The sequence below is a fragment of the Amblyomma mixtum genome, chromosome 9 (genome assembly GCF_055824585.1).
Source record: "Amblyomma mixtum isolate Tamu chromosome 9, ASM5582458v1, whole genome shotgun sequence".
Lineage (NCBI taxonomy): Eukaryota > Metazoa > Arthropoda > Arachnida > Ixodida > Ixodidae > Amblyomma > Amblyomma mixtum.
In genome coordinates, this window is record NC_143020.1 from 28,518,565 (window position 1) to 28,544,635 (window position 26,071).

Sequence of the window (26,071 nt, forward strand, 5' to 3'; positions counted from 1 at the left end):
TGCTAAACACGGAATGGAAAGGAAAATGATAGGTGTAACGTTAAGAGATCGGAAGCGGGCGGAGTGATTGAGGGAACAAGGGCGGGTTTACGACAGCCTAGTCGAAATCAAGAGGAAGAAATGGGCTTGAGCAGGGAATGCAATGTGAAGGCAAGATAACCGCTGGTCCTTAAGGGATTCCAAGAGTGGATTCCAAGAGAAAGCAAACGTAGCAGGGGGCGGAAAAGTTAGGTGGGCGGATGAGATCAAGAAGTTTGCGAGGATGTGGAGCCGCAACTGGCAAAGGACAGGATTAATTGGTGAGACATGGGAGAAGCCTTTGTTCTGCAGTGAGCGTTGTCAGGCTGATGATGATAATGATGACACACGAACTGCCTGATTGCGCTGCTGCTATTGCTGCTAACGGTGATGACGAAGCTAAACTGACGTATTTTACCTCTACTTCTTATCTGTCTCCGTCTTTTCACCTTTTCTTTTGCGCCCTTTTGATATTCAGATATAGTAATCCCCTAGCCATGTTTCCTTGAAGACATCCGGTAGGTCACAATGTAAGAATTGACGCTTTGAATTTTTAGTCAATTTTTCGTTTCTTTCTTGCGCCCACAGCCTAACTGTGTAGCGGGTGTGCAAATGTAAAGCTCCTCTCATGCTCGTCATTGTTTACACATGCGAATGCGTGAATCTGAGTTAGATTGGCACTACCTTCACAAGGACGAAGTGAAGAAACACACGCCACATCCACTATAAAGCGCCAACCTTAATTTAAAATGGACATCAGTGAGACCAACGGCCTTGCTGGAACCACTGCTTAAAGGCTTAAGGTGCGGCTCTTATTATATTGATCTAGCAATGCCATCTCCCTGCTGCGAACATTTCGCTTAATACATAGACATGTACCGGGCTAGTTGGCATATAGTACTTAGGAAAATTTACGCAAAGAGGGAGACACGATCAACAGCGCTCGTCATGTGTCGAATTACTGAGTGCGTTTCGCCTTTGTACTCGAATGAAAAATAGCACATACCCACTGCGGGTAACTGGCCAAGACTAGGACTGTGACATGCAGTAGTGAATTGGGAGGCTACCTTAATTAATAACGAGCGAAACAATTTCCCCTCTTTAAGTTAGAGGCATCTTTCGAGCCTGTAGTGCTGGAGTATGTCCGTGTAAGTGGTGAGTGGAGAAGCACGTGCGATATTACAGTCAGAGGAAGCAGGGAGGCTGATCATACACTCTGCTCGGCAACTGAATCTCGGGCGAGAGTGCGCCTGGGCGTTTCCGCTGAGCGACTCGTGGGCTGGAGCCCAAAGAAGTAAGCGAGAGGTGGAAGAGGGTGCAGTATAAAGTAGAATGTGTAACGCCTGGCAAGAGATACGGCCAGCATCGTAGTTGCGGATAGCCGCAAACTACAAACTGGCAGTTTTCGAAACCCCCTCTTATACAGCAGGATCTTTCCGCAATAGATAGACCACATGTGCGAACACTGCTCAGCTCCGGCCCCTCTCATACGCATGGCGTGGACTTGTACACATTACAACTTAAACAACTCAAACACCCCAGAGACGTGGGAGTCTCTCCTGCGTACTTCCGAGCTAGAAGTACAGTGGCTGGAGCCAGATGACCAACGCCGGCTTATCCAGCGCGCGGTGGAGGCTTACCCAGCGCGACATACCAAGGGATCCCCGCCGACCTTTTCTAAGCCAGCGCAACCGGTCCTTGGACTGGTCCCCTGTTTTTGGGAGTAATAAAAGAGTTCAGCACCACCACCTCTTTACGTTAGACATGTCTAGCATTCTTGGACAAAAATTTTGAATACTAGACAGCTGTAAGGTGCTGCTACGGAAATATTGAAGGTGGTCCATTCTTCCGATATGTAGTGTAATATATCTTTTACAGCGTTTCCATCGCTCACATCGAGCAGTTAAGACGGCCATAGAAAAACAGTGGGCAATGCTTTTGAGGGGAGCAGGAATGTTTATAGCAAAGAAACGCAAGCATACCGGAGATCTGCGGATATATTGATTGTTATAGTGAAAGCTTACAATGTATGAAAAAATTGCGCTCATAAACTCCCGTTATAAAATGTTTTTGTGCCGAATTGTTGTATGTTCAACGTAAGCTTTTGAACACGTGTTTATTAAAGCTACTAAAAACATTACTACCACTTGCAACATGGGGGATGACCTAATTCTGCTGCAGTCTTGTTCCTTCTCGACCGTGGTCGACCATTAGGCACAGAGGACGGAAACAATGGAATAAAATGAAATGAAAAGAACAGTTATTAATTGATTACTCAATTTATTTCATTATACTGTAGGTCTAGTGAACGACCCTGACAGAAGGTGCACATACTTAATAGCGCTCGTCCTGTGTCATATTACGGAGTGCGTTTAGTTTTGTCTTCAGACGGAACAAAATATTCATAGAATATTCAGACTGGCATTGGAAGGTTGGGTTACAGATCTGTTAGGAAGGTACTGTCAGTCAGAAGGATTACCCGAAAAAGTAAAAGACCAGAGAAATTCAGCGAAACGTTACCCAATTCCGAGGAAGTCATTTTGATCGTCAAATCAGGCAGTTCTCGGAGGCTAGCTCTTTTATTGTGTCCGTTTCCAGAAGATCCGTGCCATTTAAGTTCGCTTTTAGTGTCATGCGCGCACGTTAGCCCCGCTAACGTGCGCGCGAAAGTCGGGACCATTCAGTACTGTCGCAGTGAGAGTAAATCACCTCTTATGAGATATGGCAGAGGCCGCGGTGGACTTCTCCGGATTAATACTGACCGCGTGTGCGTTGACTTTCGCGCAGCGCATGGGCTTGTTTTGTATTCCGCCACCATCGACATTCGGCTGCCACGACCCAGCTTAATAGTGTAGTGACCATGCTGGAATAAATAAATTGATATACACATGACAGGAACATTGAAAATAACTGTGACGTGACAACAGAGGCATTGGTACGAACAGGTGGCGACAAAAAAAGAAAAAGTGGGGAAGACCCTTTGGAACGGTCGTCCGCCTGTACAAAAACAAACAGATGAAAGAATAAAAAGACATTAAGCGCCACCTACTAGATGTAGAAGCTAACTACTAGTACGCCTTCTTTCACATGGATAGAGCCACATGTCAATAACTGGCGGTGCGACAGGCGCGTATGAACAAACTAATGTAGTGCGCGCCATTCTGATTGGACGAGAGAGCTCTACCTTTCGTAGTGGTGCAAACATCTTGTGAGACGGAGTATAGGCGATAGTAACTTTTCGCATTTTGCTTAAGAGAAATTCTTTGTTCCCTGACAAAATCCAATGTAAATTCTCCAAGTATAGCACTAATTCGCTGTTTCTAATTTTTGTTTCATGTGCGTAATTTAGACCACAAATAGTGCCTGTTTGGTTCTAACCGACCGACCGACCGCCCCCCCCCCCCCCCCCCCCCCCCCCCCCATCCCCGGAAATGTGGTGCCCCTCTCCTGCAAAAAGTTCTCCGGACGCCCTTGCACAAATCTAAGTGTCTATGTACCATAACCGTATACACGCTCATTCACACATTTAGTTCAGCGTATGCAATTATACATGCAATGATAAGCCCAGCCTAGTGGCGCCATCTACATGTCAGGACAGAAACCAGAACTGTCAACAAACCGACGCTCCTCTAGTGGCGGCAGAATCGTCGCTTTAAATAGTAACAATAATAAAAAAATGATCACTTATATGTTTGTTATAGGTGAGGTGAGACGAAGCTCAAGACCGGTGCCCCATTTATGGCCAGTGAACGCCCCGAAGAAGGCAGCGGCGGCGACGAATTCAGTCCTAAGCGGGGGGTCCTGCTTCGAAGGGTGGTGGTGTAAAACATTTATTTATACTATATACAGAGGTATTGCTTGGACCGTGCCTGAAGGGCCCGGCCCTCACAATCACTAGGAGGGATCCCTAGTCCGGGACCCCTGTGGCCTCCGCGGCGGCCCGGGCTCTTGTCACCAGGGCTCGTTGGTCCTGGAGAGTTGAGCAGCCGAGCAGGGCAGCCTCCCAGTCCTCTCGGGTGGGGTGGGGGTGGGGTGGGAAAGCAGGATTGGCAGGGCATGCCCACACCATGTGATACGTGTCCGCAAACACTTCCCCACAGTGTGGACACCCGCCCGAAAAGGCCGAATTGAAATGTTTGAGCACTGCCGGGTACAGTACCGTGTTGGTGTAGAGGCGAAGTAGCCAACGCTCCTCTGCCTTCTTGAGGCCTTTACAGGGGGGTGGGTATCGACCGTGAGCGTTTTGATACAGGAGAGAGATCTCCCGAAAAGTAATAGCCGGATTAAAATCAGTAGCCGGATCAGGCGGCGAGAGAGGCGATGCCCGGTGGTTAAGCGCGCGGGCGGTAGTGTCCGCTACCTTATTTCCCTCTATCCCCGCATGTGCTGGGGCCCAGATGATGGTGCGCCGGGTTGGGAAATCCCGGTACTCATCATCTGGCGCCGCCATGTTTGTCGCCGCGGAATTTTTCCGACGGCGGCCATCGGTCCTGCACCGATTGGTCTCGCTATGAGCGCGCCGCTTTCCGCCCTGTCGGCGTAAATAAGCGGCCGAATGCGCTTCGCTCGCCGTCAGTGGGCACACGGGCTACGGTGGCTAGACGGGCTGAGCTAAACAAAGTTGGAAGACGCTTGGCCTTTAAGAGCAGAACGCGACAGCGTAATCAAGCCCAGTTCGCAAACTGCTATCGGCCCGCTAATCTGTAGCCGCTATCGGCCGCTGGAGCTAATCGGCCCGCCTACGTAGACGAACGTTATAGCAGCGGCCGATATAGAGAAAATTTACAAAAAAATACTGGCTGGATACATAAAGTGTAGTGTAGCAGCCGTGCTCGCTCACTGTGGTGAACTGTAGTAGTGAAAGAAGACGACGATCCTGAGGTGTGACGCTCGCTCGCAGCCCGAACGCTTGGCCTGCACCTTTGCTGAACGTTGCAAAGCGACCTAGGTTCTGCTCAGCCACAACCCCATCCTACATTTGGTGGAGGTGCTTAAGTTCCCCCTCTCGTCCTCATCCTGGAGCTCCGTAGCCGCACCTTACCTTCGCCGCCAGTTATGCCTGAAGTCACCAGCCAGACAGCCCCCATCCCGTCGCCTACCATCCTGTGTTCTGGCGGGCTCCGGCAGCGAGATCCCAGCGTCTTCAGCGGTGCCGACGACCACGATGTTGACGACTGGTTGGCGACTTACGAGCGCGTCAGCGCCCACAACAAGTGGGACGATGCCACCAAGGTTGGTAACGTACTATTCTATCTCAGCGACGTTGCCAACTTGTGGTTCCGCAACCACGAGGCCGACTTGCCTACCTGGTCGTCCTTTAAGACCAGCTTCTCGGAGGTATTCGGCCGCCCAGCTGTGCGCAAACTGCGCGCCGAACAACGCCTCCGCGCTCGCGCTCAGCACGCCACTGAAACCTTCACCAGTTACATAGAAGATGTTCTAGACCTGTGCAAGCGCATCAATCCATCCATGCCGGAGGCCGAGAAAATTAGCAACATCCTGAAGGGCATCTCCGACGACGCGTTCCAAATGTTGCTCGCCAGGAATCCGCAAACGGTGGTGGATGTCATTCAGCTTCGTCAGAGCTATGACGTCCTCAGGAAGCAGAGGAATTCTACTCGCCGTTCCGGAGTCCTCGACGAGTCCCTTCCTGCGCCGGCGGTCTGCAGTCTGGTCTCTGACTCGGCCTCCCTGCTTCCCCAGATCAAGGCCTTCATACGGGAAGAAGTGGCCCGCCAACTGTCCCTACTGCCTGTGTCTGGCGACCCTGAGTCACCCATAGATCCCACCCTTCGACGCACCATCCAAGAGCAGGTCGCCGAAGCTTTGCCCTCTAGCCCTCGGCCTCCGCCTGTGGCTGCCCCCCTCACCTACGCTGAGGTTGCCGCCAGACCCCGACGCCCCGCAGTCTACGTTAACCACCCATCTGTCGCACCGCTACCACCTCCGCCGGCACCTGTCCGCCGTCGCCTGCCGCCTCGCCGTGCCGTCATGAACCCATGGCGTACCTCCGACAACCGCCCCATATGTTACTCCTGTGGCTTGCCGGGCCACGTCGCCCGGCTTTGTCGCCAACACCCGCCGAGTTTCCGGGACGAGGCAAGCCCATTCCACTACGACCCTGCGCCTCCCTCGCAACCAGTTTCCTCCGGCACCCCTGCGGGCTCCTTCCACCTTGACCGCTCTTCATATTCTTCACGCCGGTCGCCTTCTCCCCGTCGCCGATCTATCTCTCCCATGCGCCGGCGATCACCCTCTCGTCCGGAGGAAAACTAACAGCCGCAGTTCCGGAGGCAAGAACTGCGATTCCATCGAACTGCCCAAGTCCTCCGTCTTCACCTGCGAATGTTATCGAAGTATTTGTTGATGGCGTCGCCGTTCTCGCCCTTGTAGACACGGGCGCTGCTGTATCCGTTATTAGCGCAGCCCTTTGCCGTAGACTCCGTAAAGTGACGACGCCTGTTTCGAACTTTTGCCTCCGCACTGCAAGCTCGCACCGCATTCAACCTCTAGCATTATGTACAGCTCGCCTTGTTATCCGGGATGTTGTGCATATCGCCGAGTTTTTCGTGCTGTCCTCCTGTTCTCATGACGTCATTCTGGGCTGCGACTTTCTAACCCTTCATCATGCGATCATCGACTGTGCCCGTGCCAGCATTGAACTGTCTCCGCTCTGCGCTACTCTGCCGTCCGACACCTCTCTCCGCCTCGGTAAAATGCTGGTCGCTGCAGATACTGACATCCCTGCCTTCTCTGCTGCCCTGGTTCCCCTCACTTGCGCCTGCGATCCTGATTCAACTGCTCTCTTTACTCCGACCGATGCCGCTGCCCGTCGCCACTGTTTCCTCCTTCCTTTCGCTCTTCGGACTGTCTGCGATGGCCACAGCGCAATCTATGTCACGAACCCTTTTTCTTGTCCATCAACGCTTCTCCGGGGCGAATGCCTGGGCCATGTAGAATCAGTCGATCACGCTCTTCCATACTCCGTCTCTGACGAACCTGCCCCTCTCCAGATAGATGCCATTGGTTCGCCTCCTGCTACGCCAAACCATGACACCGTTTCTGTTTTTTCCCGATCTATCGATGCCAGCCTTTCGCCGCACCAACGTGATCAGCTCGTCGCATTACTTCAACGTTTCCGTACGTCCTTCGACTTCCCGCACAGCTCTCTTGGCCGCACATCCGTCGTCACACACAGCATTGACACCGGAACGCATGCCCCTTTGCGCCAGCGTCCTTATCGCGTGTCGGCCCCTGAACGCACCGTCATTACCAAGGAAGTGGACGACATGCTTCAGCGTGGCGTAATCCAGCCTTCTCACAGCCCCTGGGCCTCTCCCGTTGTTCTCGTGCGGAAGAAGGACGGATCCATCCGCTTTTGCGTTGATTACCGTCGCCTCAACAAGATTACGCGCAAGGATGTGTATCCACTTCCCCGTATTGACGATGCCCTCGACTGCCTGCAAGGCGCAGAATTCTTTTCCTCATTGGACCTCCGCTCCGGCTATTGGCAGGTGCCCATGGCTGCTGCTGATCGGCCAAAGACGGCCTTTGTTACGCCCGACGGCCTCTACGAATTCAATGTCATGCCGTTCGGCTTGTGCAATGCGCCGGCCACATTCGAGCGCATGATGGACACAGTTCTCAGCGGACTCAAGTGGCACACGTGTCTGTGCTATCTGGACGATATCGTCGTCTTTTCTCGAGACTTTTCGTCCCACCTGGCCCGCCTCGAGCGTGTCCTGCAATGTTTGACCGACGCCGGCTTGCAACTGAATTTAAAGAAGTGCTGCTTCGCAGCCCGGCGGCTTACCATCTTGGGCCACGTCGTCTCCAAAGAAGGCGTCCTTCCCGATCCTGCAAAACTGCGCGCAGTCGCCGAGTTTCCCCGACCCACCTCCCTGAAAGAGCTGCGTAGCTTCATCGGGCTGTGCTCTTATTTTCGCCGCTTCGTACGCAATTTCGCTTCCATCCTGTCACCCCTGACTGATCTGCTTGCCGGCGACACCAGCCTCTCGTCTTGGACACCAGACTGTGACGCGGCGTTCACAACGCTTCGGCGCCTGCTTGTGTCCCCGCCGATCCTCCGCCATTTCGACCCCAGCCTGCACACTGAAATTCACACTGACGCCAGCGGCGTGGGCCTCAGTGCCGTGCTGGCTCAGCGCAAGCCCGGCTGCGCCGAACATGTTGTTGCGTATGCCAGCCGCACTTTGACAAAGGCCGAGCGCAATTATTCCGTGACAGAGAAGGAGTGCTTGGCAATAATTTGGGCTATTGGGAAGTTCCGCCCTTACCTATATGGTCGCCCGTTCTCTGTCGTTACCGACCACCATGCCCTCTGCTGGCTGTCGTCCCTCAAAGACCCTTCAGGCCGTCTTGCTCGTTGGGCGTTGCGCTTACAAGAATACGACATTGAAGTCATCTATCGATCTGGCCGTAAGCATTCTGATGCCGACGCACTATCGCGGTCCCCGCTACCTTGTGACTTAGACTCCACATCTTTCGCCACCGCTGAGGCGTCCTCCCTTGATATTGCCGACATGCCGTTTGAACAACAACGGGACCCCTGGATCGCTTCCCTCCTCGCTCTCCGGTCTACACCATCTCAGCGACCTGCGACCCGCACTCTCCGTCGTCAAGCCCGCCACTTCGCAATACGGGATGGCCTCCTGTAAGGCCGCTGCTATATTCTAGCTGCAACTACTGTGTAGGGCGCTGCCCTCGCGGCGGTGGCTGTCCATTGTGAACGACAGCACCGTCGCTACCTTCAGGGCGCCCCCACCCCTATCCCCCTTATGCATACGCTAACGTCGGAAAGGCGCCCGATGGGTCAACGCTCATTTCCAGCTACCACGGTGCAGGGCGCAGCCCCCGCGGAAGGGGCTGCCCATTATGAACGAAAGCCCCTCCAAGCACAGTGCAGTAGGGAGTTCGTCTTTTGACGCACTGCTATCTTCACGGTGTCTCTATCAATTTTTGGGGGAAAACAGGAACCCTGTCGTGGCTGGTATGCCGAGCCGACAGAGAGAGCCCAGGAAAGGACGATTCGAGCATTTTTTGGGCGACGTGGGGAACGACATGCATTCCTCACTTTTATCCGCCCGCTCATCGATCACCCTTCTCCGAGCGCCCCACCGTCTGTGCCGTACCGGCTTCTCTCTCATCTATTGTTTGCACATGACAAGCACTGAGGACAGGGGGTACGCATCTGTACCAAGATCTTGACTTGCAGTGCGAGTGGAGAGGGGGGGGGCGGCGGTGTGCTTGGGACAGGTCGGAAGGAGAGCCCCAACGGGAGAGGATGTACATGCTCTTTCCGACTAGAGAGTGGTGTTGTATTTGTTCTTTATTTTTGTTTCCTTAGCGAGACCCTGGGTTTGAGGCTGAGCTCAACCCACGGGGTAGGTCAATGATTGGAGAATTGATGTTTGGGGCGGGCCACTGAAAATCACCGCCCCATTTCTTTGTTTGTTACGGTTATAAAAACCGAAGTAAACGGATGGAGACCAGCCTGAGCTGGGGCTCCATGCTTAGCATGTAAAATTCTGCTACTTAGGCTCTAACCTGCTGGGTCGAAGAGTAAAGTAGCGCAGTTTGTTTTTCCCTTTGTAAATTCATGTCTGCTGTTTTCCAGTTTTACTCCTTGTACATGTTTACTGTAAATATATGTTCTTCTATCTATCTCATCATCTGCAAGAATGCCTCCTGGACTTCCCCCACGCCGAATTAACTAGAGGAAGGGTTTCGGAACCTTCCTGTGAAGAAACGAACAACTTTACTCCTCCTTTACCGCCGCAACTACCTTCCCGACGGTCGCAAATGGCTCCTTGTCATTCCTCGCCACCTGCGTTCCGACATCTGCGCCTCTTTTCACGCCGACCCCCAGTGCGCTCACGCCGGTGTGGTGAAGACCTACACGCGCCTTCGACTCCGCTTCTACTGGCGGGGAATGTACCGTTTCATTCGACAGTACGTTCGCTCCTGCCCGGAATGCCAACGCCACAAAGCCCCTTCTCGCCGTTCCATTGCTCCGATGCAGCCCTTGCCTTGCCCCATGCGCCCATTCGACCGCGTTGGCATCGATCTCTACGGGCCCCTTCCCATAACTCCGGCTGGACACCGCTGGGTCATAGTGGCAGTCGATCACCTTACCCGCTACGTCGAAACGTCATCTTTGCCATCCGCGTCTGCGCCCGACGTTGCGTCTTTCATCCTGCATCATCTCGTTCTACGCCATGGTTCTCCTAAGGAGCTTCTGAGTGACCGCGGCCGTGTCTTCCTCTCAGACACCGTCGAAGCCTTACTTCGCCAATGCCGCATTGTTCACCGCTCTACTACGGCCTACCACCCTCAAACGAACGGCGTTACTGAACGTTTCAATCGCACATTGACCGAAATGATCGCCAAGTATGTTGCCTCGGACCACTCAAACTGGGACCGCATTCTCCCATTTGTAACATATGCGTACAACACTGCCACACAGAGCACAACAGGCTTCTCTCCGTTCTTTCTTCTTTACGGCCGCGAGCCTTCCTGTACCATGGATACCGTGCTTCCGTATCGCCCTGATATCTCCGAGTCTCTTACCCTTTCTCAAGCAGCGACCTATGCTGAAGAATGCCGCCAGCTTGCCCGCTCTTTTACAACGCAAGATGAGAATCGCCAGAAGCACCTTCGCGCCCCTACCAGTCCGCTTCCGTCCTATACCCCAGACTCGCTCGTGTGGCTTTGGGTTCAGACCTCTCCAGTCAACTACATCATTGAACCGCTTTCGCCGCCGCAAGATGCGCGCCGTCGTGGCCGTGAAACAGTGCACGTTGACCGTCTCAAGCCGTACTACGATCCGCCTACCATCTGTGCGCCCTAAGACGGCAGGATGCCTCCTTTTTCGCCGGGGGGTAATTGTAGTGTAGCAGCCGTGCTCGCTCACTGTGGTGAACTGTAGTAGTGAAAGAAGACGACGATCCTGAGGTGTGACGCTCGCTCGCAGCCCGAACGCTTGGCCTGCACCTTTGCTGAACGTTGCAAAGCGACCTAGGTTCTGCTCAGCCACAACCCCATCCTACAAAAGAATAAAATAAAAAGCAGTCTACAAAGTTTTGAAATCGTATATCTCCCCAGCCCTACAGTTTACATCTGTCGAACAGTTAGCGTCCATGTTTTGAAGACTCGTACACATTATGTCCACCAGGAGTTTACGGTTCCTATTCCGCGAGTTCTCAGTGCTTACCCCCTAGCAACTTTCCACGCGATGGAAAGCCGCAGGGACCACAGCTATAAAAGACTTGTACATGATATGCTTCGTCTGCAACATGCCATAATAGTCGTAAGCAATAGTTGTTGCTTTGCACTTAAATATTTACCAAAGCACGGTACTTTACAAATAGTGATTTTGTAAATAGAACTGTCATTCCATTTCGTGCTTTTTTATTATCAATCGGCAGCTGTCAAATGTTTTGGATTTATTATTTTTTCTAAGGGGAGCCGGCATTAGGTGTTCTGTAACGACTTCTGCCTGCTCCACGTTCGTTAGCATATGCAATGCAAAGCGGAACCAAAAGAAAAAAAAAGAAAAAAATTTACGACCTTAGTGCTTCTCAACAGACTGTGCGATAAGTTGATGAGCGAATGAAGGAATCATATACAGCCCTTGTTTTCCTCAGTTGTTTTCCTGAATTATCAATCTGGTTCTCCTTACAGAGAGTTCAGAATAACACAGTTCCTTTCATCCTCTATTATTACAGCCAGACCGCAGATATGGAAGGCAAAAAATCTGACATTTCCTGGTCTAACAAAACATAGACAACCTATACGCCTGTGAGCTTTTCATGAAGTTTTCCATCCTCATACATTGCACTACCATTTCATTACTACAACCACATATCCCTCTCTTCGTGTCGGTCATTACCACAACGTTGGAAATATTTTTTGCCCCACGAGCACATTTTCCTATTCTTTTGCTCTTCGCACATAGAAACCGTCGAACTACTTAATTCCCGCAGCCGTAGCTTCCATACAGCACAATGCATTCTATCACGAGTCTCTGATAAGCGTGCTTTCATGCGCCAAGGTTCATGTGCCATATAATAACAGAGGGGAACAATTCTATTCTCCTTTCTCAGAGCAGTACGTTAAGTTGATGTTTTGAAAGAAAGATTAAAGGCGCTCCATTTTTTTGTTATATATGGGATTATGGGATTTACTATGGAGATTGGGTAAATTTGGCACCGTAGTGCACGGAAAATATCCAATCGCAAGAAATAAAATTTCGTGCTACAAAATGATTTTCAGAAGAGGGATAATAGAGGCTGGTTGGAACATGGCTTTTGTCTGCGTTGTTTCTTTCGCTAAACAATGTGTGCGCTTTTAACTCCAGATAACAGATGCCACAATGCCTCTTAGCATTACGAGGCATGGAGTCTGGGTTGGTACAGAAGGTGGCTTCCGGAGTAAGGTTAGTCAGCCTCCAAAGGCGACCAAGACGAAGAACTATCGCTCCAACTTTATCGCTATAGGAAAAAAAAAACTTTATCGCCTTCGAAAAATGACTCGCTGGTAACCGAGAGAAGAAAGTAGACACGAAGCTGCTCTTGCATTAGTGCTAAAGAGACGCCAAAAAGAAACCGTGAAAAGTACCTCGCATAAGAAGAGGTGCGGAGTTCCCGGGAACTAAGAACAAATTGATCTCAAGCAGAATTTTGTTCCACCATACGTGATCTTCGTATAATATACAGAGGAGGAAGAAGGAGGCCTCGACCGCAACAGGTAACAGCACTGATAACACGGGGAAGTGTTCTTTTAAATCGAAGAAGAAAAAAAAAAGAATGGCAGGACATCGATTTCCAGCATAGAAATGCTTTGTAAAATAGTGTGTATTGAAACCAATGTACACGAAAAGAAGCCAACTGCGATTCTTCACGCTGAGACGACTGCACACTTATCCAGGTAAGCATAAAGGATGTGTCATCTTCAAACGGCCACGACGGATCTTGGCCGCCGTGGTCAACATGGGTGTTCATCCAGAACAAGCTTCTGCGTGGAAGACTACCTCGTCCAAAGAATGCCTTCTGTGGGGATAGCAACGCTGCAGTGTTTGTCCGCTTGGGGAGGAAATGCTCAAAGATACAACGTACATAAAAGCTCAGTCGAAGCTGCTGTACTGTTGGCAGAGTTGCGCTGATCCTGACTGAATCAGCGCATGTTATACGGAAGTAAAAACAAAGTGTTTGCCTTTATTTTGATTATTACGTACCTCTTAATTGTTTCTAATTAAGGCGTCAGAGCAATCCCTCTTTGTGCCATGTAAATAGATACTTCACAAGATTATCATAAAGACGCAACCATTATGTTGTGGTGGAAATAAAAATTGGATTTGGCACATACATTGTAAATGAAAGCAGGCGTTTATTTATTTTATTCGGATAAAAAGGAAATGTTCAGCAATGTGTGCAATATGAGGTGATTATTGTTTTACCAAACTATTTAAAGAAACACGCCACACTCGCAGCAAGACGAGGGAATAACATTTGTTCATTTAGCTGGTGAAATGTTTAGGGGAATCCCCCAAGGTGGAGTAGGTTTGTAAGGCGGCGCTCGGGTGGATGTCAATGAGTAATTACTCCCTTGTTTGTTTAGTCATTTATACTTCACATATCACGGTAGCGGAAAAGCGAGGATCAGAAATCAAGAAAATTAGAACATGTTTCGTGAGGCATTTTTAACCAAAGCCTTCATACTGGTTTGGTTTGTGTTGGTTTATGGAGTTTAACGTCCCAAAGCGACTCAGGCTATGAGAGGCGCCATAGTAAAGGGCTCCGGAAATTTCGACCACCTGGGGTTCTTCGCACATCGCACAGTACATGGGCCTTTAGAATTTCGCCTCCACAGAAATTCGACTACCGCGGCCGGGATCGAACCTACGTTTTTCGGGTCAGCAGCGAAGCACCATAACCACAGAGCCACCGCGGTGGTCACTCATACGGGCGTTTTTAGACGAATTGCTACGTAACGTGAAGTTAATCCCTAGAAAATTGCAAAAAAAAAATGGAGCATAGAAGGGTGTTCACTGACACGAAATTCTAAGAGGTGCCCCGTGTCCGCGCTTAAAAGTGATTCAAGGCAGCAGCTCAAACTTCATGCGCAGCTGGTCATTTTGTACGTACCCGCCACGGTTTCCACGTGTGAGGATAAAAGGTGCATGAAAGTGAATAGACTGGTTGCTCGATGCGGTTGGCTTTTGATTATCTGGGTCACGTGGATCTGGTTTAACTTCCAGCACACGCTCAGCACCCCCTCCTGGACGAATGACGCTGACCTTGACGGTGTGATCGAATGGCCACTTAACAACGTCGTCCATGTCGCCCTTGTGCAGAGTGTACTTCACGCTTACGAACAGATTTCCATGGACTTTCGAGATCTGCACTCCAGGAGACATACAGTAGCCGCGAAGGTACACCTTCTCGCATTCATAATCTGCCCAGCCAACCTTCATCGCCTTGTCTTGAAGCGACTTCACACCGCCTACAAGAAATTCGCACATCGTCACCTGTACCTCACACTCTCTACGCGCATCGTGGACGGGCTGCAATGTTTCTGAGACGCTTTCCTGCAATTCAGCCGTGTCTTGTTCAATGCCAGCTGCGATCTGGGACAAGTCGTCTCTAGTTTCGCTCAATTTATCGCTCTCTTTTTTTTCTACGCTTTCTAAAGTTGTCAAACAAGTGTTACCATTCTCCCTGCAGGTGGCTAAACATCCTTTCAGTTCAGCGTTGGACGACGTTGTTTCCTCCTGGTTCTGTCCTTTTAAAGACGTTAGTTCTTGACGCAGTGTGTCCTTCAGCATGTTTATCTCATCAGAGATATCGCTTAATCTACCGGCATGAGTGCTAATATCAACAGCCATTGACCTAAGACAAGCTGTGATTTCACCCGCCTGCCTTCCGAAGGTTGCTTTGAAAGAAGTCAAAGATGCTGCTTCTTCTGGATGAGTCGCCGGAACTTGGCTTTCGGATGCGAGAGGTGTCAAAGTGTTGCAAGAGGCCGACCTGAGATGTGTGCACACGTCTCTACAAAGAACGGTGGCCGAGCACTTGGGACAACGGACGGAGTGGTGTTCACATTCCCCCAGGAAATGCTGGGTGATCCCTGAAGCAGCGGTCGTATACTGGCAGCCACTGCCTTCGTTCCAGCACTTTACCTGAAAAGAGACAAAATAACTCACTTGGAGACATGTGATTATGTGCCAAAAGACTCACTTGTCACGTTCTCCAAGGATAGCGAATTAGAAATTAGATTCGATTATAACCACTCAGTTGTGAGCCTTCGAAAGCTACCTAATATCTTTTATTCTTCTTTGAGTTTATTCTGAGAAATTAAACACTGCACGTGGCATACCTTTAGCTAACCAATCACGTTTTCTATTTGCTGTGTATACTGAACCTGATTAGTACACCTTGGTGAAAATGTTGTATGAAAATCATAAAAAAAAGATATTGAAGTATGAAAAAGATTGGGAATTGTTTGCCTAAGAATTCGTAAAACATCTTTAAAAACAATGAAAGGTAAATGAGCTGACACACCGTGTTCAAGGAAGCGACGTTACTCAACCGACCTGCCATGTAACAGGTGGGAGACCACACTTTTTTGTGCGAAAGCACTACTTTACCAGGTCCAACCGGCTCACCGAGTTTGTGTGAAGCTTGACGTTGAAGGTGACCATGGCAACACACTAGCAAAACAACAGCCTATGCAGAAATAAAACAAAAAATATTGCCTCGACTAGGTTTCAAACCAGCGGGGGTGTGAACAGATCAGCTTCGCTGTCTACTGCACTAGGATATTATACTATCGCTGCAGCCGATCACGCCTCGTGTTAAACAGCAACACACACTCGCGCAGTGCAGGGCACATCGCCGTCTACATCAACTTTTCTCTCGGCGCGAACAGATCAGATAAGACGACGCGAGGCGAATCGCGATCAGAGCTTAACCCGAGCCTAATATTGTTGCCAGATGTGCTGATGACCACATCAAAGCAAAACAATGAGCCAACCAGACTGAAGACATGCTTTCGCACGTATACTCTGTTTAACTACGTTAAAACGCTACCATTTTTTGTTTGTTCTTTGGAGTATACGACGGCCAGGCCCTGATAGCGTTTTCAACGCTCAAGCAGAGCAATTTTAATGGTGTGTCGAAACACTGGAAAACAATTGCACAGCGGCGGCTACAGAGAGCCACTGCAGGGTGGCATACGAACTTTCAATCTAAGGCAGGCTTTGTCAAAGCAAGAAAAACAAGGTACGCGGCTTCGTACACGGGTCGAAGACAAACTGAGAGACGTCGGGCGCGCAACTAAAAAGCAAGGCTCCGCCCAACATTTAATCTCATGCCCAACAAGTTGAGACTAAACGGAGCCAGCTGTTCGAGATAACTAAGGTTTCGCATTCGGCCACCTGATTACGATGAAAACACGATGAAGTAATACAAAACCTATTTACTAAAAATGGAAACTAAAAAAAAATCTAGAAAAGGGAAACTGGTAGAAAGGGGATGTTTCTTTGAATACTTGTTATGGTATATTTTGCCTATGTATAAAATTACTATCGGCCTCAAATGAAACGCGAACAGCGGGACGCGTGGCGATAGGCTCCATTCAGGCCGCCTGCCTGTAGTTATCAGCGCGAATTTTCGGTTGGCGATACTTTGCTTCTATTACCTTTGGCGTTCTTTTTCTTGCTTTGCCACTGCAGCGGCACATTCATACTTACCACAGATTACAGCTTGCACAGCGCTTTGATTTTGCTTCCACCGATGCTATGCGCTGCTCGCATCGCTACCAGATACTGATAACATCGCATCGGTGGAAGCAAGACCAAAGCGCTGTGCAAGGTGTAATCGGTGGTAAGTATGAATGTGCCGCTCCACTGGCAAAGCAAAAAAAAAGAACGCCAAAGATAATAGACACAAACTATCGCGAACCGGAAATTCGTGACTCTCTCTGATAACGACAAGCAGGCGGCCTCAATTGGGCCTATCGCCACGCGTTCCGCTGTTCGCGTTTCATTTGACGCCGATAGTAAATAAAGCGAGCTTTAAATTCAAAACATCTTAATCACAAATCACGTCTCTCCTTTAAGCACTCTGGCAGCATCTCTCAAGTCAGAGTTCTAGACACGGCCTCAGCAAAGTCCTGAATGCGGTGCTTCAATGATTTAGAAATGCCCGCAATTCACGAAACTTTCAAGGCGGACGAGTTTGCTTCGGGCCTCACCAGTGCACCACGTACAGGCGCCCAAATCTTTAGCTGGCGTGCGCGAGCGGCGACTTTTCTGAGCGTCAGCGCCATATGACGGAGCGAAGTTGGAAATAGGATGAGGCTAAGCGCATGCTCACAAAGCACGCTCGGCTGGGGCCGTCGTCTGCTAGTCTGTTCCTTATTAAGGACGTCCCCCCTTATTATCGCGTTTCGACGAGCAGGCAGCGTGAGTAGACGAATGGTTTTGCTCGCATTTTACGTTCCGAAGAACAGCGTTGTAGCAACCAAGCGAGGAAATGAAACTGAAAGATATGCCGAACACGCCCAATCATGCGATAAGCCGGAAAACATGGGTCGTTATCATTATGAATGGAGAACATGGATCATTATCGTTTTGAAAGGATTATCACTAGCTCGGGCAACAGTCTGCAAACCTTCTTTTGTTTTCCTGATGAGGTAGCGAGGAGCATCTTCGATCCGACCTTCGTCCCACTAAGCACGTATGATTCTGCCCACTGAAGTCCCAGCCACTCTAGTTGCTTTAGCATCTCCTTCTGTGATGAGCCGCCCAATGACATCCCCATAATTCGGAGTCTTGTCGCTTGACATACACGGAGTGGCATCTTGATATCTGTTCCGAACTGCTGCGAGCACGACTGCAGAGCAGCTTCATTTCAGTTTCACAGCGGCCTTTTAGTTTCGTCGCCACGCTGAAGCATAAAGCACGCAGAGTGTTGATAAGCGCCCTTCGTGCAGATAAAAAAAAAGCTTTCGCTTCAGCAAGTAACACATGAACGATCCATGTTCTCCGGCTTATCGCATGATTGAGAGTGTTCGGCCTATCTTACAGTTTTATTTCCTCGCTTGGTTGCTACAACGCTCTTCTTAGGAACGTAAAATGCGAGCAAAACCATTCGTCTACTCACGATGCCTGCTCGTCGAAACGCGATAATAAGGGGTGACGTCCTTAAGAAGGAACAGCCTGTCAGACGACGGGCCCAGCCGAGCGTGCTTTGTGAGCATGCGCTTATCCTCATCCTGTTTCCAACTTGGCCCCGTCATATGGCGCTGACGCACAGAAATGTCGCCGCTCGCGCACGCCAGTTAAAGATTTGGGCGCCTGTACACCACATCCCGCATTCGAAAGCAGTGGAGGCTGAGAAGTTTCCCTTCACCATATTCATGTTTGCGCTTTTAAGCGAAAACAAATCGAGCTAAGCAAATTTTCAAATCGTTCTGCGCGAATTTGGAAATATACAAAATATACGCGCTCTGCGCGTATGTTTTCCAAACTAGACACTGCACAAGACGCCTAGGAGTTTGAATTCATAGCCTGATAGAAACCTTATTATCTTACGGATACAATTCCTATACTTGTGAACATAAGCCAATAAACGGGCTCTGGAACAAAAGTAATATTGTACAGGGTTCTTTCTTTTTGCAATCCACTGGCATTCTTTCTTCCGCTAGATGTAAAATGCGCAGACATGTTTGAAATCCTCCGCGCGGCAAGCAACAAGCAAAAAGAAACGAAAAAAGGGGGACTCCAGAAGCTCTTTTATATTGTCGCTTACCTCTCTCCTTAGCAGGTCGTCAGCAGGGAAGTCCATGAGGGTGACTTCACACTCCTCGTACCCGTATCCATCCAGCGGACACTGTTGCGAGCCGTTCTGGTAGCACTGCTCGTTGCAAGCATCGCATAGAGCGTGCATGCAGGGCAGCAACACTGTCCTTTTGCGGACTAGCCCGCAGGCGCTGCACACTCGGTTGGCTGGAATAGGCTTGAGGAAAGTCAGGGGCCTCCAGTCAAGATCCGAGGAGAACCCGACAAGCGTGTACTGCGGGCTTGCAAGAGGCATTGTTGGCGACGTATCAAGCTGTTTCACACTGAGAGCCGAACTGAGAGCGCCGGCGAGAACGGGCGGCACAAGGCGCATGCGCGGAATGAGCAGCCGGCCGTCCTTACTGCGCATGCGCCGTTGTCGCTGATTCTCCCCTGCTATCGGCAGCCACGCGCTCCCAGTTTCCCAATCGGTTCGCTGCGCCTGTCGTATCAGTCACTTCTTTTCCCTCCCCCTTTATCAATTAACGACCGACATTGCATATATGATAAAGGGCGCAAAAATGTGAATTGTTTTAGTTTCTGCCCTCGTATCTACTCGAGATGCTAGCGTGATTCAAATAACGCTCTTGTCCAACTTATTTAGCAACGCAAGGCTAAAGTATTAGCTGCCGGAGATACAGGAAGCCCGCGAAAAGATAAATTCGTGCACAAGCTAGCCCTAACACAAAAGAGCCTTTCATTTATGTGGTCGTAATGCTGCCATGGACGCCGGAACAGGGGGCGCAAGGGGGGGGGGGGGGAGGGGGGCAGAGCCCCCTAAGTGTTCTCATGAGGGGGCTCAGCCCCTCCCCCACCTGAATTCCTACCTTGTGTCTATTTTTTTTTGCTGTAACCTAACTTACGGCCTCCGCGTTCCCATGACGTCCCAGTAGGAAACTACACGTTGAAGACACCCCCAAGTCTCTGGAACAGGTTTGAATCAAAGTGCTAGCCAATATTTTGGTTTTAGCAGAACAGCAATTTTAACAATAAAAACACTCTGGCGCAGGTACCACGACGAGCGCCACTTGCTCGCTAGTTTCATTCTGTGCTGAAATGCAAATAAGGTAGTACAATGACCGGGCCAAGCATAGCTCATGGCCTTCAAGTAGAAAACCCTTTATCTTCAATCCATGGTTCCGGCACCAACTCCCTTCCTTCTTCAGTGGAGACTGGATTCGCAGTATTCAGTTACATTGAACATAGAAAATTAAAGCGGAATATAATATATCGTATAAAATGTACATTATACGATAGCGGATCAGCACCCTTACACTTTTGCAGCTAGTGGTACTGCTGCACGCAGTATCTTCTTTGTCGCCAAAAGTGGTCAGTTATGAAAGAAAAGTAAAAAAGTAAGAAATTACATCACCCAATCTTAGAAAGACACCACTCGTTGTGATACTACGCAGTTTCGGCACCTTTCTTGTTACATACGAGCCATCTGAGCTTCCTTGTATACCCCACAACACAACGTGGATGTGATACTGTGCGTTGTTTTCGAGAGAGTGAAAAGTCTCCGAGTTCCATATCTTTCTTGCTTAAACTGCAAAGCAAATGCATGAAAATTTTAGATCGAAGGAAACAAAACAAAAGAGTAGGTTATGCTACTGTGCGCCGTCTTCGCAACACTAAAGGTGCACTGAAGAGGAATCTGAACTCGTCTTTTTGCCGCGGGAACTCAATCTACACGTTCTGAGCATTCTTAGAAACTTCGATTTATGGCCCTGTGTGGCCGATATCCCTAATTAAATCGAATTAACGTCCGGCTCCCGCCTTTTTTTTCGAATTCTCCCCCGTACGGTGGGCGGAGTCGACCAACGCGTGGAGTGCCTTCAGCCAGCTCCGTGGAGGCTTTGTTTTCGCTTTATTTTGTTGCTTAGGTTTCCGTGAATAAATAGTTTCATTTGCGGATAATATAGCCGCAAAATAAGCCCGCAGAAATAAAAATACGCGCGGACTATTTGCTTCTATGGACTACTACGTATTACTCCGCCAATGGCAGAGCGGCAAGCCGCCTTAGGACTGGGTGAAAGGCGCTCCACGCGTTGGTGGACTCCGCCCACCGTACGGGGGAGAATTAAAAAAAAAAAGGCGGGAGCCGGACGTTAAGTTGACATAATTAGGGAAATCGGCAACACAGGGCAATAAATCGAGGCTTCTAAGAATGCTGGGAACGTGCAGATTGAGTTCCCGAGGCAAAAAGACGAGTTCAGATTCCACTTCACTGCCCCTTCAATGCCGAAGCAAAAGCCGGCTTTGACGTCGGCAAATGTCCATTACGTTCGTCAGGGACGGTAGAAAGGTGCATGTTGTACACTGCTGACGTAAGCGCAAGATTCAAGAGGCTCTTGCGCGTTGCCTTGCTGTTACGCACTAAAAGCAATCAGCCTTTAGCGGTAATAAGATTTACAGACCATTGGTCAATGGCGAGGCACCAAGAGCATCCCTCCTCGGACAAGTACTCACAGTCACTGTGAATGTAACCTATATTTGATATGTCTCCCGCTAAATATGTTAGAGGCGGTTCAAGATTATAGGGGAATCAAATAAAATTTTACTTTTTCTACCACGGACTAGCGCTATAGATGGCTCGGAGCTTTCCGGGCTTCTGTGGTTGAGATGTTTCCCTTGAAGATTTTTTGTTTAAAACTCCGGTTGACAAAAGGCAAAAGCAAGCCCAGCCTCCGCCAGGGTGCTTAACCGAAGTGGAGAAAAGAAAAAAACCAGCCTAGGAAGGCTGAAAGGCAAGACAAAATTATTATTACAAATCATGAAAAGTTTGTAATGACCAGATAAATCGCCTGCCGGAGGCAGAGAGTGATGCCAGGATATTTCTTCGTAAATGAGGAGGCCGAAAACCCGAGAGATGAACCTGCTGTGTTGACTTGAGCGTCGTTTAAAAGGGCTGTATTCGCAAACACATGTCTGTTGGCAAAAAATGGAAGATAGAATTGAGCCGAGTGAAATATAAAAGATTCAGGTGTCCTGAAACATGCACAGTTTGAACGCCAGTCTTGCGAACTGTTGCATTCGCTCGGTCTGGTCGTTTAAATCTGGAAAGTGCAGTTCTGGAGACACATATATGGTAGCGACAGGCTTCCGCCAGCGAACCATAGTTGGAAAGCTCACTATAAAATGAAGGCATGTGAGGTCCGCTGCAGACCAGGTAGGTGCGAGTGGCAGCGGAATTCTTTGAGAGGAGACTACTTACCCCGCTGCTTGTCCTGGGCCTGGCAGCATTAAACAGGGCTAGAGTGGGAAGAGTCGGGGATTAGAGTTAATGGAGAATACCTGAGTAATTTGCGATTCGCTGACGACATTGCCTTGCTAAGCCACTCAGGACAAGAACTGCAAAGCATGATCAATGAGCTAGACAGGCAGAGCAGAACGGTGGGGCTAAAAATTAACATGCAGAAAATCAAAGTAGTGATCAACAACCTAGCAAGGGAACAACAGTTCGCAGTTGGTAGCGAGGTGCTTTAAATAGTAAGAGAATATATCTACTTAGGGCAGGTAGTGACCGCTGATCCGGATCAGGAGAGGAAAATAACTAGAATAAGAGTGGGGTGGAGCACAAATGGCAGGTTCTCTCAGATCATGAATGGCAGTTTGCCAATATCCCTCAAGAGAAAAGTATACAACAGCTGTATCTTACCGGTACTCACCTATGGGGCAGAAACGTGGGCTAACAAAGAGGGTTCAGCTTAAGTTAAAGGACAACGCCGCGAGCTGTGGAAAGGAAAATTGTAGGTGTAACGTTAACAGATCGGAAGAGGGCGGAGTGGGTGAGAGAACGAACGCGGGTTAATGATATCCTAGTTGAAATCAAGAGGAAGAAATGGGCTTCGGCCGGGCATGTAATGCGAAGGCAAGATAACCGCTGGTCCTTAAGGGTAACGGAGTGGATTCCAAGAGAAGGCAATCGTAGCAGGAGACGGCAGAAAGATAGGTGGGCGGATAAGATAAAGAAGGTTGCGGGGATACAGTGGCCGCAACTGGCAAAGGACAGGGCTAATTGGAGAGATATGGGAGATGCCTTTGCGCTGCAACTGGTGTAGTCAGATTGATGATGATAATGATGACAGTGTGCATGTTACTCTTCTCGAACTTGTGCTATACACAGTCTATAGACTTCTTATAGACTCTGTTGCTTTCCTATGGATATTTCTCTTTGTCTATTCATAGTCTATACACTGTCTGATACAAAAGTCTAGTAACAGTGTATGGCCATAAATCTATAGATTGTCTATAGACTGTCTGTAGCATTTGTATTGCCTATAGACCGTTCTCTAGGATTTATTTATAGAGAGTCTATAGACTGTCTGTAGAGTTTGTATTGCCTATAGGCTGTTCTCTGGGATTTATCTGTATAGAGTCTAAATACTTTATAGACAGAAGTCTATAGATACTGTATAAAAAGACTTTTGTAAGGGAGGAGCTGTGTTCAGGTCACTATCTGGCATTTCGATATTCAGATATCTGAGGATCACTTGGAGAAACATAAGGGTGGGAGGTGTAAGTTAGTTACTGAGGTGGGCCAGTAGATAGGAGCTATTAAGTGCGTGGAAGAATCTGCCGACTCGGTGAATGCCTTGTCGGGGCTGGGGCATATTGCGAGGGCTGGCTGCCTCTTTGAGCTGTGTGCCGTCCTGCTTTAGTGTATTTGGCATCCTGGGACTGTTCACCCAATTCGTGCTGCATTCTCAACCGAGATGGCCTGAACAGAGCGAGGGCGAGGTGACAGCCGCGCTGCGTGGATGGATCGAAAATTTCGGAGCGTATACGCCCCAATTGAAAAATATTACAGAGCCGGATTAGAAAAGAACTTGTCGTCCGGCTCTGTCATATTTTTCGACTCGGCGCATATGGAAAAAATTTTCTCGTCCTGTCGTCAAGATAGATTTTTCTGTAGTATTGCGCAGTTTCTTGTGCTTGCGACAGAACAGAATCTGTCTTTTCAACAGGAGATTGTACAATACTACGTAAAATCCTGTTCGTGCTGCAAGATTTGTGTTGTCCCACCGGAAAATCTGTTGTAACAATAGAAAATTTTATTTTGTGTTTTTCAATAGGGCGGTGCATTTACCAGGAATTGCGTAGAGCCTTGCTACCACAATGGATTTGGTCCAGTAGGCTATTCTCTGCCAAGCCTATCCGAGCAGTGGTCCACATGCAAGGTGGCCAAGGGAACTTTACCATTCTGGAGTGGCCACTTGACGCCTCGTCGTAGCTGTGGTGTGAACGAGAAGCGTCTCGGCCTGTGTAGCTGAAGTTGTCAGCACCTCGATATCCAGGAAGGCTCTTACTGCCTGAAGTGCTTACTGATTGAGAATCAAGAGCTGACCCTAGCGGTCGTGTGGTGTTATATGTGTCCATAGGTATGCGTTATCCACGAGCACTGAACAGCGCACTGAGAACTTGCAGTACTTTCGGGTCATTCAAAATGCTTACAGACAATTAAGCGAATGTGAGGCGGAAAAATAAGGTTAGGGCGGAACTCTGGGCAATCAAATTTGAATGGTACGAAAAACAAAAAAAGCGCTTCTCACTAGAACTCTCATCGTGCGATGTACCAAAAAGGGCTAGGAGCGGGCAGCACACATGAGCGACTGTTCTTCCGTTGCGCTTTTTTTTCGGCTTCCTTTCTTTGAACGCGATATTCTTTAGTACGCGCCTGGCGGAAAAAATAGCCCGATGTCGGCGGTGTCCGCGTTGGCGACCGTTTGATGCTTCGCAGTCGGTGCGCCCAGTGGCTTCAGCCGCTCAGGCAACCTAGGTAGGCCACCTAGGTCACGTGACATTATGGCGTCATAACAACCTTCCCATCGGATTGTGAGCAAACTGACCACTGTAGTAGGTGGCAGTTAAATCAATGACTGGTCATGAGAGGTTGTTCGGGACGAGTGACCTGGGTCTCACAATGCTGGTTGGTTGGTTTATGGGGTTTAACGTCCCAAAGCGACTGAGGCTATGAGAGACGCCGTAGTGGAGGGCTCCGGAAATTTCGACCACCTGGGGTTCTTTAACGTGCACTGACATCGCACAGTACACGGGCCTCTAGAATTTCTCCTCCAAAGAAATTCAGCCGCCGCGGCCGAGATCGAACCCGCGTCTTTCGGGCCAGCAGCCGAGCACCATAGCCACTGAGCCACCGCGGCGGCTCTCACAATGCTCACCGACGGTAACATCTGCCATCGCTGGACAACGGCACATGACATAATCGATGTACCACTGTGCCAGTAGTGGTATGAGGTCTTCCTGCTGTCTATAAGTGTAAGGTACAGAATTACCAATTTCGCACATACGGACATTAAACAATTAACACTGTGGCGGCATACCCTTAAGGCGGAGCTCAAGTGTTCCCTCGAGTTTTTCAGTTGTTGTGTAAGATGATTGAGGTAATAGAGATGGCATACGAGCTAGAGCCAGACACCCATTAGGAGCCGCATAAAGTGGAAATCAGGACTTAAAACTTCCGCCCTCTGAAGAGATCTACCTCTCCTTACTACAAGAGGCCTTGAGGGTTGGTACGACTTGTGTGCCTACGCTGAAATTAACGCACGTAAGTCGAGGCTACAACTTCATGCCGGATTCCATAACAATGCATCACATGGTGAACTCGCTATTCTATATTCAATAAATCAACCACCTCGGTTTTCTTCCTCCTTTGAGTTGCGCGATGCTAACAGACACCTGAATTGCAGTAGTCTGCAGATAGATGCGAGATGGTTTTAGAATTCTACTCCAGTAAGCTATAGCAAACTCCTTAAATACTATCACGCCACATCTGGGCTTCAGCAGGACCTTAAACTGCTCGTTTTGGTGACGGCGGTTAAGACTCCATGGACATGAAATACCAGTGGTCTTAACAGGAACGCTTAAACTTTAGGTGATAAAGGTTGCAGGAGGGAAATCGTAAATACATCGAAACTGAGGCTGAGAGAAGCCAAAGCTGAAAATGCCATGATCGTTTGGCGTGATCACCCCTGACGTAAATCACTTTCTATTCGCCAGACAAGTGTGATGCATGTCTGGTTAAGCTGCGAAAGTGCAAGAAAGTGGTTGTGGCATTTATACCAGTAACTTAAGTAACGAATCGACCTCTAGAATAAGCGAATGAAAAGTGTACCTTAGTGGACGAATTTTGCTTGAGTCTGTCATCCCGAAGATGAGCAGACAAAGGAAAGG

General features: G+C 49.2%; 2 protein-coding genes across 2 annotated transcripts in view; one reads left to right on the plus strand and one right to left on the minus strand.

Moving 5' to 3' along the window:
* LOC149328611 (venom metalloproteinase Antarease-like) overlaps positions 1-26,071 on the plus strand; it is an 82,343-nt gene that overhangs the window by 18,251 nt on the left and 38,021 nt on the right. The gene's annotated exons all lie outside the window — the stretch shown is intronic.
* On the minus strand, positions 14,135-19,136 carry LOC149328612 (TNF receptor-associated factor 3-like). Its single transcript, XM_089562144.1, has 2 exons — positions 18,852-19,136; positions 14,135-15,217 (listed from the first exon to the last, which is right to left on the minus strand). The coding sequence occupies exons 1-2, from the start codon at positions 19,134-19,136 to the stop codon at positions 14,135-14,137; spliced, it is 1,368 nt and encodes a 455-aa protein (XP_089418270.1).